General features: G+C 48.3%; 3 protein-coding genes across 3 annotated transcripts; 2 read left to right on the top strand and 1 right to left on the bottom strand.

The window, feature by feature from the left end:
* The first annotated feature begins 3593 nt into the window (after nt 1-3593).
* On the top strand, nt 3594-5483 carry B0J16DRAFT_284676 (uncharacterized protein). The gene is made up of 4 exons (XM_046124032.1): nt 3594-4262; nt 4325-4406; nt 4470-5013; nt 5065-5483. Exons 1-4 carry the CDS (start codon nt 4094-4096, stop codon nt 5212-5214), a joined length of 945 nt encoding a protein of 314 aa, XP_045984728.1. The 5' UTR covers nt 3594-4093; the 3' UTR covers nt 5215-5483.
* On the bottom strand, nt 5484-9636 carry B0J16DRAFT_284673 (uncharacterized protein). Its single transcript, XM_046124031.1, has 2 exons — nt 6772-9636; nt 5484-6719 (listed from the first exon to the last, which is right to left on the bottom strand). The coding sequence occupies exons 1-2, from the start codon at nt 9376-9378 to the stop codon at nt 5655-5657; spliced, it is 3672 nt and encodes a 1223-aa protein (XP_045984727.1). The 5' UTR covers nt 9379-9636; the 3' UTR covers nt 5484-5654.
* Nucleotides 9637-10272: 636 nt separating this feature from the next.
* Nucleotides 10273-12101, top strand: B0J16DRAFT_318460 (uncharacterized protein; the record flags this gene model as incomplete). The annotated part of the gene is made up of 4 exons (XM_046125451.1): nt 10273-10299; nt 10390-10526; nt 11007-11150; nt 11201-12101. 4 exons carry the CDS (start codon nt 10273-10275, stop codon nt 12099-12101), a joined length of 1209 nt encoding a protein of 402 aa, XP_045984726.1.
* Nucleotides 12102-12747: the final 646 nt, after the last annotated feature.

The following is a 12747-nucleotide window of genomic DNA, read 5'->3' as shown; positions in this document are numbered from 1 at the left end:
GGCTAGGCTAGGGGGGGAAGCATTTTTAGTGGTGGACCACTAGACCACCCACCATGGATCTGTGCATAACGGACCTTGAGTTGGGTCAAACAATGGATTGGACCTCCATAATCTCCACCATCCAGACGAGTAAATCTCCATCCAACTGCCCAGCAACTCCCCTTGTATTGTATGTAGTGCCAGCACAAACATGGATGGTCTACTGCATTAATTAATACAGTAGCGGTAGATTTAGACTTACTACTAGATCTCGATCAGGGAACAAGATGGGAGGGATATTGGACCCAATTGAATCAGTGAACTAACAGTCACAAACTCGTCACTCCTTGCTCGCTTGTGGCTGATTACTGGTCCACGGTTCCGACGCACAAGGGGCCCTGGTAATGGAACTTTAACAAGAGATGAGAATCAAGGCTTGAGTATCCGTACATTAGGTTGATTAATTAGTTGGTCAAGGTTTGAAACAGATCAAGATATTGTACATATTCAACAAGGACAGACAGTATTTCTCATGCATTTATGTCTATACAGCCCGTAGATCTTTTTACAAGCTGGCTTAATCATGGTCATGATATTCAGGGTGGTCATGATGGGCAACACTCAGTATAGTACTAAAGCCATGATGCTGAAACCCATCATTACTGCATTGTATTTTTCCACGGCACTTTCTATCCATGATACAGCCAATCATCAACTGTACCAGGTCACCATGCCCCTGCCAATGGACGGAATTTATTACATAGTATTTTATCCCTCACATCTATGGCAACCATCCATTGGTGCTGAATAGAAGAATATAATCCTCTCAGGCTCTCAGGCTCTATCTGTACAAGACGGGAGAGCTGACATTCAACCCTCCCAACCACCCCTGGCTTCGCTTAAAACCACTTTTTTGCTTCAAGCCTCAGCCAAGCTTCGACCGATTCATTTCAAGAGGTCAGAGCCACAAGATGAGATGCATAAGTTAGATGATGTTTCAATGCAGCTAATTGCATCTCCCAAGTCCTGAAGACTCGCTTTACTGGGCCAAGGAGCCTTGATTCTAGTTGGAGTGAGCCAGGCCCTTGATCCTTTCACATATAAACATCGTATTCAGTGATCTCGTGTCGCTTCTAGCCAAGACTACCAACCACTGTATGCTTCCAGTTCCTCCTCTGGAATCCATCTCGTGCACACATACAGTAATCCTTATCTGCCGTGTTGCCGGACGTCGTGTCACCTTACGAGGCCTCTACCACTACCTCTACCTCTGCAGTCCTGTACTGTACCAGCCGCAAAGCAAATCTCACTCACTCAATGGTTCGGCCGTTGAAACTTGGATTTTGGACCTTGCGATTGGATTGGCATGCGGCCAAGCCACCCGCTAAAGTTAGACGACGACGACGACGCGGCGTCCTCTTTTGAGACAAGCTCAGAGATCTGCTGAAAGGGTCCTTGAACCTTCAGTTCTCTACTGTTCGAGAACGGCCCATTCAGTCCATCTTGGGACATATTTGACAGTCCAGCTTGACAGGCCTTGAATACGACTTGCGTCATGATACAGGAGAGAGAGAGGATGGAAAAAAAGGAGGCTAGTTTAGAGGTCGGAGCTGGATAAAAGCTTGGATAACTTCGCAGTCCAGGTGTCGTATCTGATCGCCTTCACTTAATTTATTAACTACATAAATACAAAGCTCTCTATCCGCGGTTGGCGACAAGCCCACCACCCCTTCAATCTATCGCTTCTCTTATTATTGTTTAGCGGCGAGGCGAAACCGAAACCAGTAAATTCATCAGTCAACAGCCGGAGAGTCCGGACAGAATGGAACAAAGCCCATGCACAAAAGAAGACCCTGGAAAACTTAGGCTCCTCTTCACCTCGTACTTTACTCACGGATCATGTGGGTTGATGCTCTCCCGACTCGAATCGACACGAACGAAGCAGTCTAAGAAAAGAAACGTCTCCACCAATATCCATGCCTGTATAAATTCAGGGACCAGACTAATAACATACATACTCATACTTCTTCATCTACCTCGACAGTGGCTGAGTTCCATGTTCCATCGTGTTTCCATTGCTTGTGGATTCCTTGACCGCTTCATTTAAGATTCATAAAGACCCATCAATATTCGGTATTTTGTGCTCCGATGTACCATATCTGGCTTCGTTAATCTTGTTTGCATCATTTGCCGACTGCCATTCACCAGTCTTTTCCAAAGAGTTGATTCCACGAGCTGATGTAATCGTCAATACTTACAGCACTGGTCTGAGGTCCAGCACCGAGGCCAGATGCTCCATCCAGAGACGAGTGCACTCTTCTCGAATCCCAACATCTGTTCAGGGGCCTACCAAGACGATTCTACTCACCTATCCCACGATAGGCGAGTGTTTCAAACATATTAACTTTCAAAAGACTGCACCAGCTGGTCAAGGATGCGCGTCTGTACAAACACAATCATAGTGTTATGGATGTAAACTGTTAACCGGGTAATGATAATTTCTTAATTCGAGTAGTTGAACTCTGCAGAGCATCGAGGAGAGAAGATTTGTTCATACTTCAACATTGATTGATTGCTATAGTCAGTACTACAACTCTTCTATGTACGTACTAAACGTTGCCATATTCCAACTTCATCATTTCCTACGGATGAGGATGGAAAGTTTATTAGTCATATACCAATGTCAGAACAGCTTTAACAAGGTTCTCCGAGTTTTGGTGGTCTAACAAAGTTTATGAGACCTGACCAGAAAGTATACGCATCCAGTCTAAAGATAAGATCATTTGTGTGGAATCAAGATAACCACCGCCTCCACAAGGACCCTTTATGCAGTCACGTCACGGTAGAGCAGATAATGTATCTCCTTGGGCCCCCGGCTGTGCACATCCCGCACCACCATCGTCATGTAATCACAAATACTTAGATTTCTTGGCAAAATCTTAGAAAATCAAGTATCTGTTTTCATCTATTAGGCTTCTGATTAGCTAGGCAATTGGAGGTGCGGGATGTGCACAGCTGGGGGCTCAAGGAGATGAAGAATAGTCCATCACATGCAATCGTGATGGCCCTGAATTTAGTCTGCTCGATGATGTATCGGAGATCTAGATTCCGGGCGAATGGATGGGGGTGATGAGGCTACCTAGACAATGACAATGATGAGAGACCAAGAACTTTCGAAAGGTTTAACGCTTGTCACAAGACGGTCAAAACATGATATCATTATATCTTCCTGGATATATGGACGGTGTGGTTTGAAAATCAACCTTCGGAATTGAATGTGCTTCCCCGAGGTACGGTAGTTGTGCCGGGCACTCAAAGTCCGAGGAGAACAATTCCATTTAAACTGCCAGATATCGGCAAGATCCAGTCTAGCAGCCGCAGGATGGAGGAGAGAGAGGGGCACGACTACCTATGGGTGAGTGAGCATGACCAAGCCCCAGCAGGTAAGTAAACTGCCCAGACTTGGGGGGAATCATGTATGGTCAATAGGTAGTCCACACTCAAGATAGCCTACCTACCTAGTTGAGTCTTGTATGGTTTACTAGGTACCTACCTAGCGATTGATAGAAGTATATAAGGCCATGCTGTGTCATGCCATGGATGCCATATCTATCACGACTTCGATGTCTGTTTCTTCAACTCTCCCGGCTCAAGTTAACACAAACCCGAGAAAACTACCCCGCCACAGTCTGGGGTAACAGCCAATCACATCTTTCAATTCACCAACAATCAACTGAACAAGGTCGGCATCCTCAACCGCCACGTGACCGCTTCCAGAGCGCCAGTCGAGGCCCCAAGGCCCAAGTCCCGTCCTTCTACGCCTGCGATTTCGGCCTTCGGCCTTCGGTTTCCATTTTTTAATACCAAAGAGCTCCCCCTCCTCTTCCTTCCTTTAAACTGTCCAAAGGCCTCCATCTCAGACCAGACAGCTTTCTTTTCCACCCCCCGCAAAACCCACCTCTTGCCTGGTCTGGGTTATAGCCACAACATACAACCAACATTTTGAAGCCGACCTCTTCTGTGAGGTTCAGGTCCAATTGAATTGCTGCAAGAGCTTCACCTCAACAGCATTCGCATCGCGTGGTTCCAAGGCGGGGAACTCAAAAGCTCCACCATGTCCTCTCCTGGCGACAACAACTCGCTTCTCGCGAGACACTACATCGACTATGTCTACGCGCCTGGTCTGCTTCTCATCGTTGGCACTTTGATTGTCAAGAAGGAGTGGACTCCTTACGCTGCTCTCGTCGCCATTGCCTTCGGCATCTACAACTTCTTGGCCTTCCGTAAGCTTTACCACGCTCACGTTTCCTGCTCCGGCAACAGCCAGCTAACAGTCGATTCGCAGAGGTCAAGAAGACCCTTAAGCCTGATGTTTTCCAGGACTTTGAGCTTGAGGAGAAGACCATTGTGTCGCACAACGTCGCCATGTAAGCCGCCGATAAAAACACCTGCATCCGCACGGTCTTTTCAGCATACTAACCGCGCGATAGCTACCGCTTCAAACTTCCCAGCCCCAAGCACATTCTCGGTCTTCCTATCGGTCAGCACATCTCCATCGGTGCTCCTTGCCCCCAGCCCGACGGCACTGTCAAGGAGATTGTCCGCTCCTACACTCCCATTTCCGGTGATCACCAGCCCGGCCACGTCGACCTTCTGATCAAATCCTACCCTACTGGCAATATCTCCAAGCACATGGCTTCCCTCACTGTTGGCCAGACCATCAAGGTCCGAGGTCCCAAAGGTGCTTTCGTTTACACCCCTAACATGGTCCGACACTTTGGTATGATCGCTGGTGGTACCGGAATCACCCCCATGCTCCAGGTTATCCGTGCTATCGTTCGTGGCCGAGCTGCTGGCGACAAGACTGAAGTCGACCTGATCTTCGCCAACGTTACCCCCCAGGACATTCTTCTCAAGGAGGACCTCGACACTCTCGCTGCCCAGGACGCTGGTATCCGGGTGCACTACGTTCTTGACAAGCCTCCGGAGGGTTGGACCGGTGGCGTTGGCTACGTCACTGCCGACATGATCGACGTAAGTACTCACATCCCTAGTCTGACAGTTCATCCGCTGACTGTAATTTAGAAATACCTGCCCAAGCCCGCCGACGATGTCAAGATTCTTCTCTGTGGTCCTCCTCCCATGATTAGCGGTCTCAAGAAGGCCACTGAGAGCCTTGGCTTCAAGAAGGCCCGCCCCGTCAGCAAGCTCGTTGACCAGGTTTTTGCCTTCTAAACATTTCAACAAGTGTGCAGGAAGCCAAATTTCTGCTTGCGTTGGATGGGGCAGGCGTAAGGGATGGTCCATGGATGTGTAAAACTCACTATATAGAAAAAATGAATCTGGAAGAGTCGGAAGGATACACAACGTCTGATTGCAGAATCATATTGGATCACGAGGATGCACTGCATCATCTTGGGATGATGGGAATTGTGCCTACGCGAAGATATGTGAATTCACGTTAGCCATATACCACAGCATTTTACACTATTAATCAACTGAATTGTTTTGTCTATGCAAAAGTACAAGATAAAGACGCTTCCCGTTCTCCCCAATGCCCTGATATAAAATCATCTAACTTAATGATACAACTAGTCCCAGATAAGGGCAGGCTTTTTCTCAGCGTGTATCAGCAAAAGAAAAACGCATCCTCAATTCTTCAACTATATCCCAGTTCACTCCTCATCTTCAGCTGCATCTGCCATGCTGGTATCCGCTGCAGGCCGGGGCTCGTCGTCCTCATCACCAGACGTGGCCTTGGCTTGAGCGGGTGCCTCTTCGTCGCCATTATCCTCTTCGTCACTGTCGACGACGCGGCCACGACGAGATCGTTTGTTCTGTTGGCGTGGGGCAATTTCTTCCTCATCGTCGTCATCGCCTCCTTGATTGACACCGTCATCGACGTCCATCTTGTCGTCCTCGACAGCCTTTTCATCAGCCTCAGATAGAGGGGTTTCATCCCTATCGATGTTCCTCTCAGCACGTTCAAGCTCGTCGTCATCGTCATCGTTGTTATTGTCTTCATCGCTGTCGACAACAATCTCTGCAGACTTGAACTTGGCAGACTCCTTCTTTGTAAGACGGCGGCGCTTTTTGGTTCGCTCTTCCTCTTCTTCAGACTCGTCCTCCTGGCGCTCGCTCTTCTTCTTTTTCTTTCCTCCAGATCGTTTTGGCTTGGGCTCTCCTGAAGCTCGGGGAGCAGTCTTGCGCTTTCGCTTCACCTTGTCTCCCGTCTCACTGTCGGTCGTCATCTCAGCTTCCTGGCGGGCCCGCTCTTCTTCGGCTCGTTTCTCAGCCAAAGCTCTGTCTCGTGTGGCAATTTCATCACGCTCCTTCTTGATCTTCTCTTGTCGTTCGCGTTCTTGGTCCACAATCTTTTGGCGCTCTTCCTCGCGGCGTCTGATTTCTGCCTCTCGCAACTCCTTGGCTGCTTGAATCTTCTCCTTGTTCTTCTCCTCCCACTCCTTCTGCTTGCCAATAGCACGCTGAAGTTGGTTACGCAAGGTGTTACGGGCCATGTTGGCACGCTGCTCCACGTCGTTCTTAGGATAAGGTGTTTGAGGGTGAGCAGCGATCTCATCCAATGATGTGATAGCAGACTCAAGACCCTCGGCAGCCTTCTCGAGTTGTTCTGTGGATCGCTTGTTCTCTGGCAATCCTTGAACAAGGGTAACGAGCTGAATTTGCACAAAAGCAACGTTAAATTTGTAATGTACCTGTTCCGGGGCAACCTCGAGAGCCTAGGAGTCCTAGTTAGCATGATACAATATCGAAATTGGGAGGAAGACAAACTTTCTGCGCACACTCGAGTGCTTTGTTGTATGGGTCCACGTCGCGCTCAGCACGACCACGGTTCAACCATGTTCGACCCAAGCAAGCCAGAATTGTCGGATCATCTTTTTTGCCGTCTTTAGAAAGAGCAATCTCGTAGTGCTCGATAGCCTTGGAGTATTGCCTGAGCTCGGCGTAAATATGTCCCAGGTTGACATAAAGGTGAGAGTCCCTGACGGTCTCTCGGACCTTGTTGAAAATACTCAACGCCGACTTGTGGTCCTTCTTATCTTCAACGAGAGCAATAGCAATACCTTGTGCGGCGTAGGCATTCTTTGGGTCCAGTGAGAGGGCTTTTTCGAAGAATTCAACAGCCTTACCATATATCGCACTTCGCTTTTGTTTATCGGAGTCCGACTCGCGACGCATCTCTCGCGCTTGCATAAGATACAAGTTGCCCATACCGACTAGCGCGTGTCTGTCATGCTTGTCGTAGTTTTGCAAAGTATGCTTGTAGTGACGGAACTCGGGGTCCTCATTCAGGTTGGCAGGGCGCTTTCTCGAGTGAACCTTACCCAGATACCAGCCGTACAAAGCCCGGACCTCGAGGTCCGTGTTGTTCTCTTGGTACAGTTTGGCAACCGCATCAGGTCCCTCCTTGTTGGGATTCTTCCTGAGTTTTATGTAGGCAAGTCTGGCGCGAGCATCTGTATAGTCGTCATGCCGGGCCAGTAGTCCCTCGTACACTTCAATGGCCTTGTCTGTCAGGCCCCTAGACTCGTAGCTTCGTGCCAGGTTGAAGCTGATTGTTGATACCAAGGCGTCCGTATCCATATCAGGGTCCTTCTCGCCAATCTTGATGCAAGCACCCAGTGCCGCTTCGAACATGTCGCTCGCAAGCTCATGTTTCTCCGACTGGGAGTGAAAGCAGCCGATGTTATTTAATAACTGAGGCGGTAAAGATTTTCTCAGGGCAGTTTTAATCTCAGCCGCGTCTGTGACATCCTCTGGCCGTTCCGAGTCGGGGACCTGGTCCAACTCCAACTGCTCTACTTGCTGTAGGCACTGCAGAGCCTTCTCGGGCTGGTCTGTCTCGTAAAGACGGGCCAGGTTGAGAAGGACTGACGCATCTGGAGATAACGCCCTTTTTGCGTCTTTCCAAGCATTTCGGACGCCTTCTAGTAGTGTAATGGCCTTTTTAAGCTCGGCGGACTTATCCTCCTTACTATCGCTGACCTGGTTCGCAAAGACTTCCTCGGCATATAGAGTACCTAGAAGAATCATTGCCTCATGGTTTTTGGATTGCTGAATCATCTTCTCGAGACGAAGTTTGGCTTCTCCGAGGTCGTTCTTCATGACAGATAACTGAGCCACACCGAACTTGGCAGGAAGGTATCCGGTCTCGGTTCCACCTCGAGCTTCATCAGCACGGCGGTAGTAATCAGTGGCCTTTTCGACATCTCCAGCATAGTGCTCCTTTCTTGCCAGCAAGTACCAGCCATCACTGGCAATTGCATTGACGTCGGTGTATTGGATAGCTTTGTGCGCCAGTTTATCGGCATTATCCCATGCCTTTCTTGAAAGAAAGTACCCAGCAAAGGTAGAACATGTAAGAGGGACATCTTTGTCTAGTTTGAAGGACTTTTGTGCGTACTCGGTCATCGCTTTCTTGTAAAGCTTGAGGAAATCGTCGCTGTTGACTGGTACATGACCGCTTGCGTCCAAGTAGTAGAGGCCGAGCAGGATGTTGGCAACTTTGGAGTCAGGGTTGATCTCAAGGCACCGTTCCCAGGCCATCTTGGCATCGTCCTTGAAGCCAAGCTGCCAAAAACAACAACCGATACCAATTCGAGGGTCGGGGTCAACCAGGTCGGGCATCTTCTGCAAGACATCCTGGTAGATTGCTAGCGATTCAGGATACTTGTGCATCGAGAACAAGGCCCGGGCTTTGCCCATGAGCGCCAACATATTTTTGCCTTGAGAGACACGCAGGGCATCATCGAAGGACTTGACAGCAGTCTTCAGAAGCTCGTGCTTCTCAGATCCGATACCTCCGGCAGTCTTAGATGGTGCTTGTAGGGAAGCTCGCAGTAGTAGGAGGACACCACGGGCGAGGAAGATGGGCGGGAACGATGGGTTGAGGCGAGCAGCGTCGTTGAGAGATGATGTCGCAAGCTGAAGATAATACTCCTTTGTCTTTGCCTCGGACACGGGGACGCCCTCGGGGGCGAGACGAGGCGCCTCCCTACTCTTCCACAGATACATCCAGCATAAACAGCAGACCATGCTGACTCTATCGCGAGGATTGGCATTGTTTCTCTGGATGTCGGCGCCGCTGCCGCCTCGTTGTAACATTTCAATGGCATGGTCGACCTTGTGTTGTTTAGCATAAGCTAAAGCGACGGTCATCCAATAGGTTTTGGCAGCGTTTTCGTTTTCTAAGAGGGTACAGAGGTCGGCGGGTTCGTCAACGAGGTCCTCGAGGTTGATTTCGACAGCTTCATCGGCCTCGCCGCTGGGGATAGGAATGTCGATGGCGGAGGGGATGTCGCTGAATCGAGTGCTGACAGGTCCCGATGGGACGCCGCCGTTGACGCCATTCGCGATGCCGTTCTGGGAGGACGACATGATGAAGGGAGATTTGTGTGTGCGTGTGTGGAAAAGAGATGGTGTTCGTTCGGTAGCGAAAAGTTGGGTCGAGGAACGCGTCGCTCGTAGCAGCTAGCAATGCGCCTCGAGTAAAAGGAGGATCAGCTCATTGAGTGTCTCAAAGACCAATCGGCATAATCAATCGCAGAATCTAAGCTTGCTCGAATTAAAATCAGAAAAATACTGGTGAAAAGGAGGCGGGTGGTGATGATGGCGCCAATAGTTTTGGCGTGTTAGTTTTATTGTATCGCAGGATGAATGAGAATCTGCCCGAGGAGCTGCTTCTGAAGGTCGCGCGGTACGTACTTTATTAGTGGGGCCATTGGTGTTTCCCTGATTGGCTGCTGACTTACATGGTCTTGACGACCAACGACAGTTCAGAATCAACGTCAAACAGGCAGACCAGTCGACGATCTTTCAATTGCATTGATAAATGGAAAGAAATACTATAAGGAAGTATTAAAGAATCTTTGCTCTAGATCAGTTTATAGGGCTTAGGTAGCGTTATCGAACTCGGCGTTCATGTGATGTTGTTATCCTATTGTTAAACGAACAAGACATGAGAACAGTCAAATCATGAAGACCAAAGGCAGATGGCAGAAACTATTTTCTATTCTTTGAAAGAATTGTAGTATTATAAGCTAAGCGTCACATGTTTTATTAATATTTTGAATTGTATGGTGTTGGCTTGTCTGCTGAGTGTTCAATGTTCTGCATCTGAGGATTTGTATCAACACAACAGCACGACTGTTCACGATAATCATCACGAACATGGGTTTCGAGTTGAATTGAATGAGCTAAAGTCAAATCAGTTACTCTTAGCACGTATACTAATGTGGTTAACTTGAAAACGCTCCATATTATGAATGTCCAATGCAGACGGTTACCCTAGTTCAGCAGGTTAGTTTCGCTGCACAAGTCATCATGGAGAGAAACACAAGCCAGTAATCGCAAATAAATTATCTCAATGACTCTTTAATATCATTTCAGGCTTCTGGCACTTCACTACAAGTACCTTCAATCAATTGCAGGCCTGTAGATGGAACAACTAGCGAGTTCCGCAGTGACAAGAGCGCGGGTGACGTGCAGCTGGCAGGCAATGTTCACCAGCTCTGCATCCTCTGCTCGTACGTGCCGTTGCCATCGTTTGCAAGATTGACTCCTTTCTATTTTTTCTTCCTCGCCTCTTCTTTCTTCTCTTCAACGCAACAAGCTCGGTCCTTCTGCATCGCCAGCTTTGATAAACCATCACGATCTTTCTTTTCATACTCCAGCAACCAAGAGATCTACTATATGCCTCCTTTCCCCGGAACCCTCCTCTCTTCCCGCAACAACAGCATAATCATTGCACCTATCCTTTACGCAAGTCTACGTCTCTTTCTTTGCAGCGTGAGCATAAGAATATGAGGGTGCACTGATCTATCATCTCACCGATTGCTAACGATCATCCTATTACTCTTCTTCTAATTTAACACCAAGAGGACTTACATCGAGACTCGCCTTTCCCTCATACAGTAACGAAATATTCATGGCGTAAAGACATCTAGCCCCTGGCTTTGAGAAGTCGCTGTCGCCCCCTTTTCGTTCTTTGCTGCTTGTCATTCTAGTAAGACCAATATCATACGACCTGTTATTATCCAAGACGAAACAGCACCTCGTCCGATAGATCAAGCTTCACAGCGAGAACGACGATTAATAGACAAGATCATCACCGACATTGAACAGGCTTTCTTTTATACCGATTACCCATTGTAAGTTATCCTGATAGATTATTCGGATCTCCCTACTAAACAAGATCAAGTGCTTGCTCATTGTATCTGAACATGGCCCCCGTACTGGAAAACACCGATCTCATGTCGATCACCCCAAACCTCCACATTCGTAGCGACAAATGCTACTCATGGGATTGCCTCACCCCCTCGGAACAGGCTGGCATTATTGTCAGCATTGTGGCAACCTCTGCAATTCTCCTATTCGCCTATATGTATTACCTAGGCAGGCTCACAGACGCCCATCGGCAACTCACGATCCGACGACAAAGACGAAACCGAGCGCAGCGAGCAACCTTTATCCATTTCCATGAGGTTTCGCTTGTTCAGCTACCTGTGGTACCTCAGTACCCCAGCGAGAACGTACTTTATGCACCCTTCGTTTACCATCCAGAGCCTCTAACGGCGAACTACCAGCCTGCAACTGCTCGGGTTATAATTCCTTCACATACGATGCCGACTGTTGTGCCTGCCCAACCCACGACATATGTACATGTGCCTGTGGCTGGTACCAGCAACGATCGTGTAGAGAACTCGCCTCAGTCCCTCCAACCAACACCGTCTATCTCACTATCAACACCTTCTGATACAGACAACACTGCCAACCATGAAAGAGAATGGTGGAAGCGGCTTTGCCGAGTTTTGGGCCTTCCCGTAGGTAGAGCATCGACTATTGCAAGCGACTCTATCCCGAATTCTCCGGTAATCCCCCAACATCGAGCACAGCGATCGAGTTCTAGTCGATCAGGACCCGAAAGTGTCGGACACAATCCTACATCTTTGGAGAACCAGGGACTTCAGCCAAACACTGGTAATCCGAACCTGCTTATTCCTGGTTACAACGGTACCCAGCATAGTCCTATGAGGGGACAGTCGCCTGCATCAGTTGCGGCAACCGTCCATAGCGACGATTTTGACATTGTGTCTAATTGAACCCTTCGTCTAGACTGAGAGATTGCGAAAGCCACGGGTTGAATCGGAAGGCCGGTCTGTTTGATCATACTCATTTTGGTGCTGCATTGGCGTCGACATCATTTTCATTATCCGACTCATCAAAGAATGGCAACTATGCCGTTTCGCCCTCAATACTTTTATCAGGGTCATAGAGGACCTGCAGAGCGCCCAGCATCGATCATGATCTATTATGATTATTGTCAGAGGGAATGAGCCTATAGAGGGGTCTGTGAGATGTTGAACTGGAAAACCCGATTCGAGTTTTGGTATTGCAGTTGGGATGAGTTATCATCAGCTCAGTATGCCCATTTTGAGTTTGGCGAGGGTATCATTTTTCGAGTGAGACGTCTTGAGTATCAACTCTTTCATGTAGAAGTTTAGCTGTTTATTATCAAGATGATGGGAATAAGGAAGGTTCTCATTGTTCTTGTGCTGTGGATAGACACTGATGTAAGTAAGAGAGCAATGCCAATTGCAGAACAATTCTATGCCTTGAAAACGCTGAACATGAGCATGCAATGAGTGTGGACAAATTAATGGTTTAAGAATCAGGGTATCGGAAAAAGTGACTGCCAAGAAAGTGAAAAACAAAATAATTTGGTCACATTCCGTCATATTAGACCGT

The sequence above is a fragment of the Fusarium flagelliforme genome (assembly GCF_020744385.1).
Source record: "Fusarium flagelliforme strain FIESC 12 MPI-CAGE-AA-0113 chromosome Unknown B0J16scaffold_3, whole genome shotgun sequence".
Classification (NCBI taxonomy): Eukaryota; Fungi; Ascomycota; class Sordariomycetes; order Hypocreales; family Nectriaceae; genus Fusarium; species Fusarium flagelliforme.
Note: the sequence above shows the minus strand (reverse complement) of the source record. Positions and strands in the feature narration are given on the sequence as shown.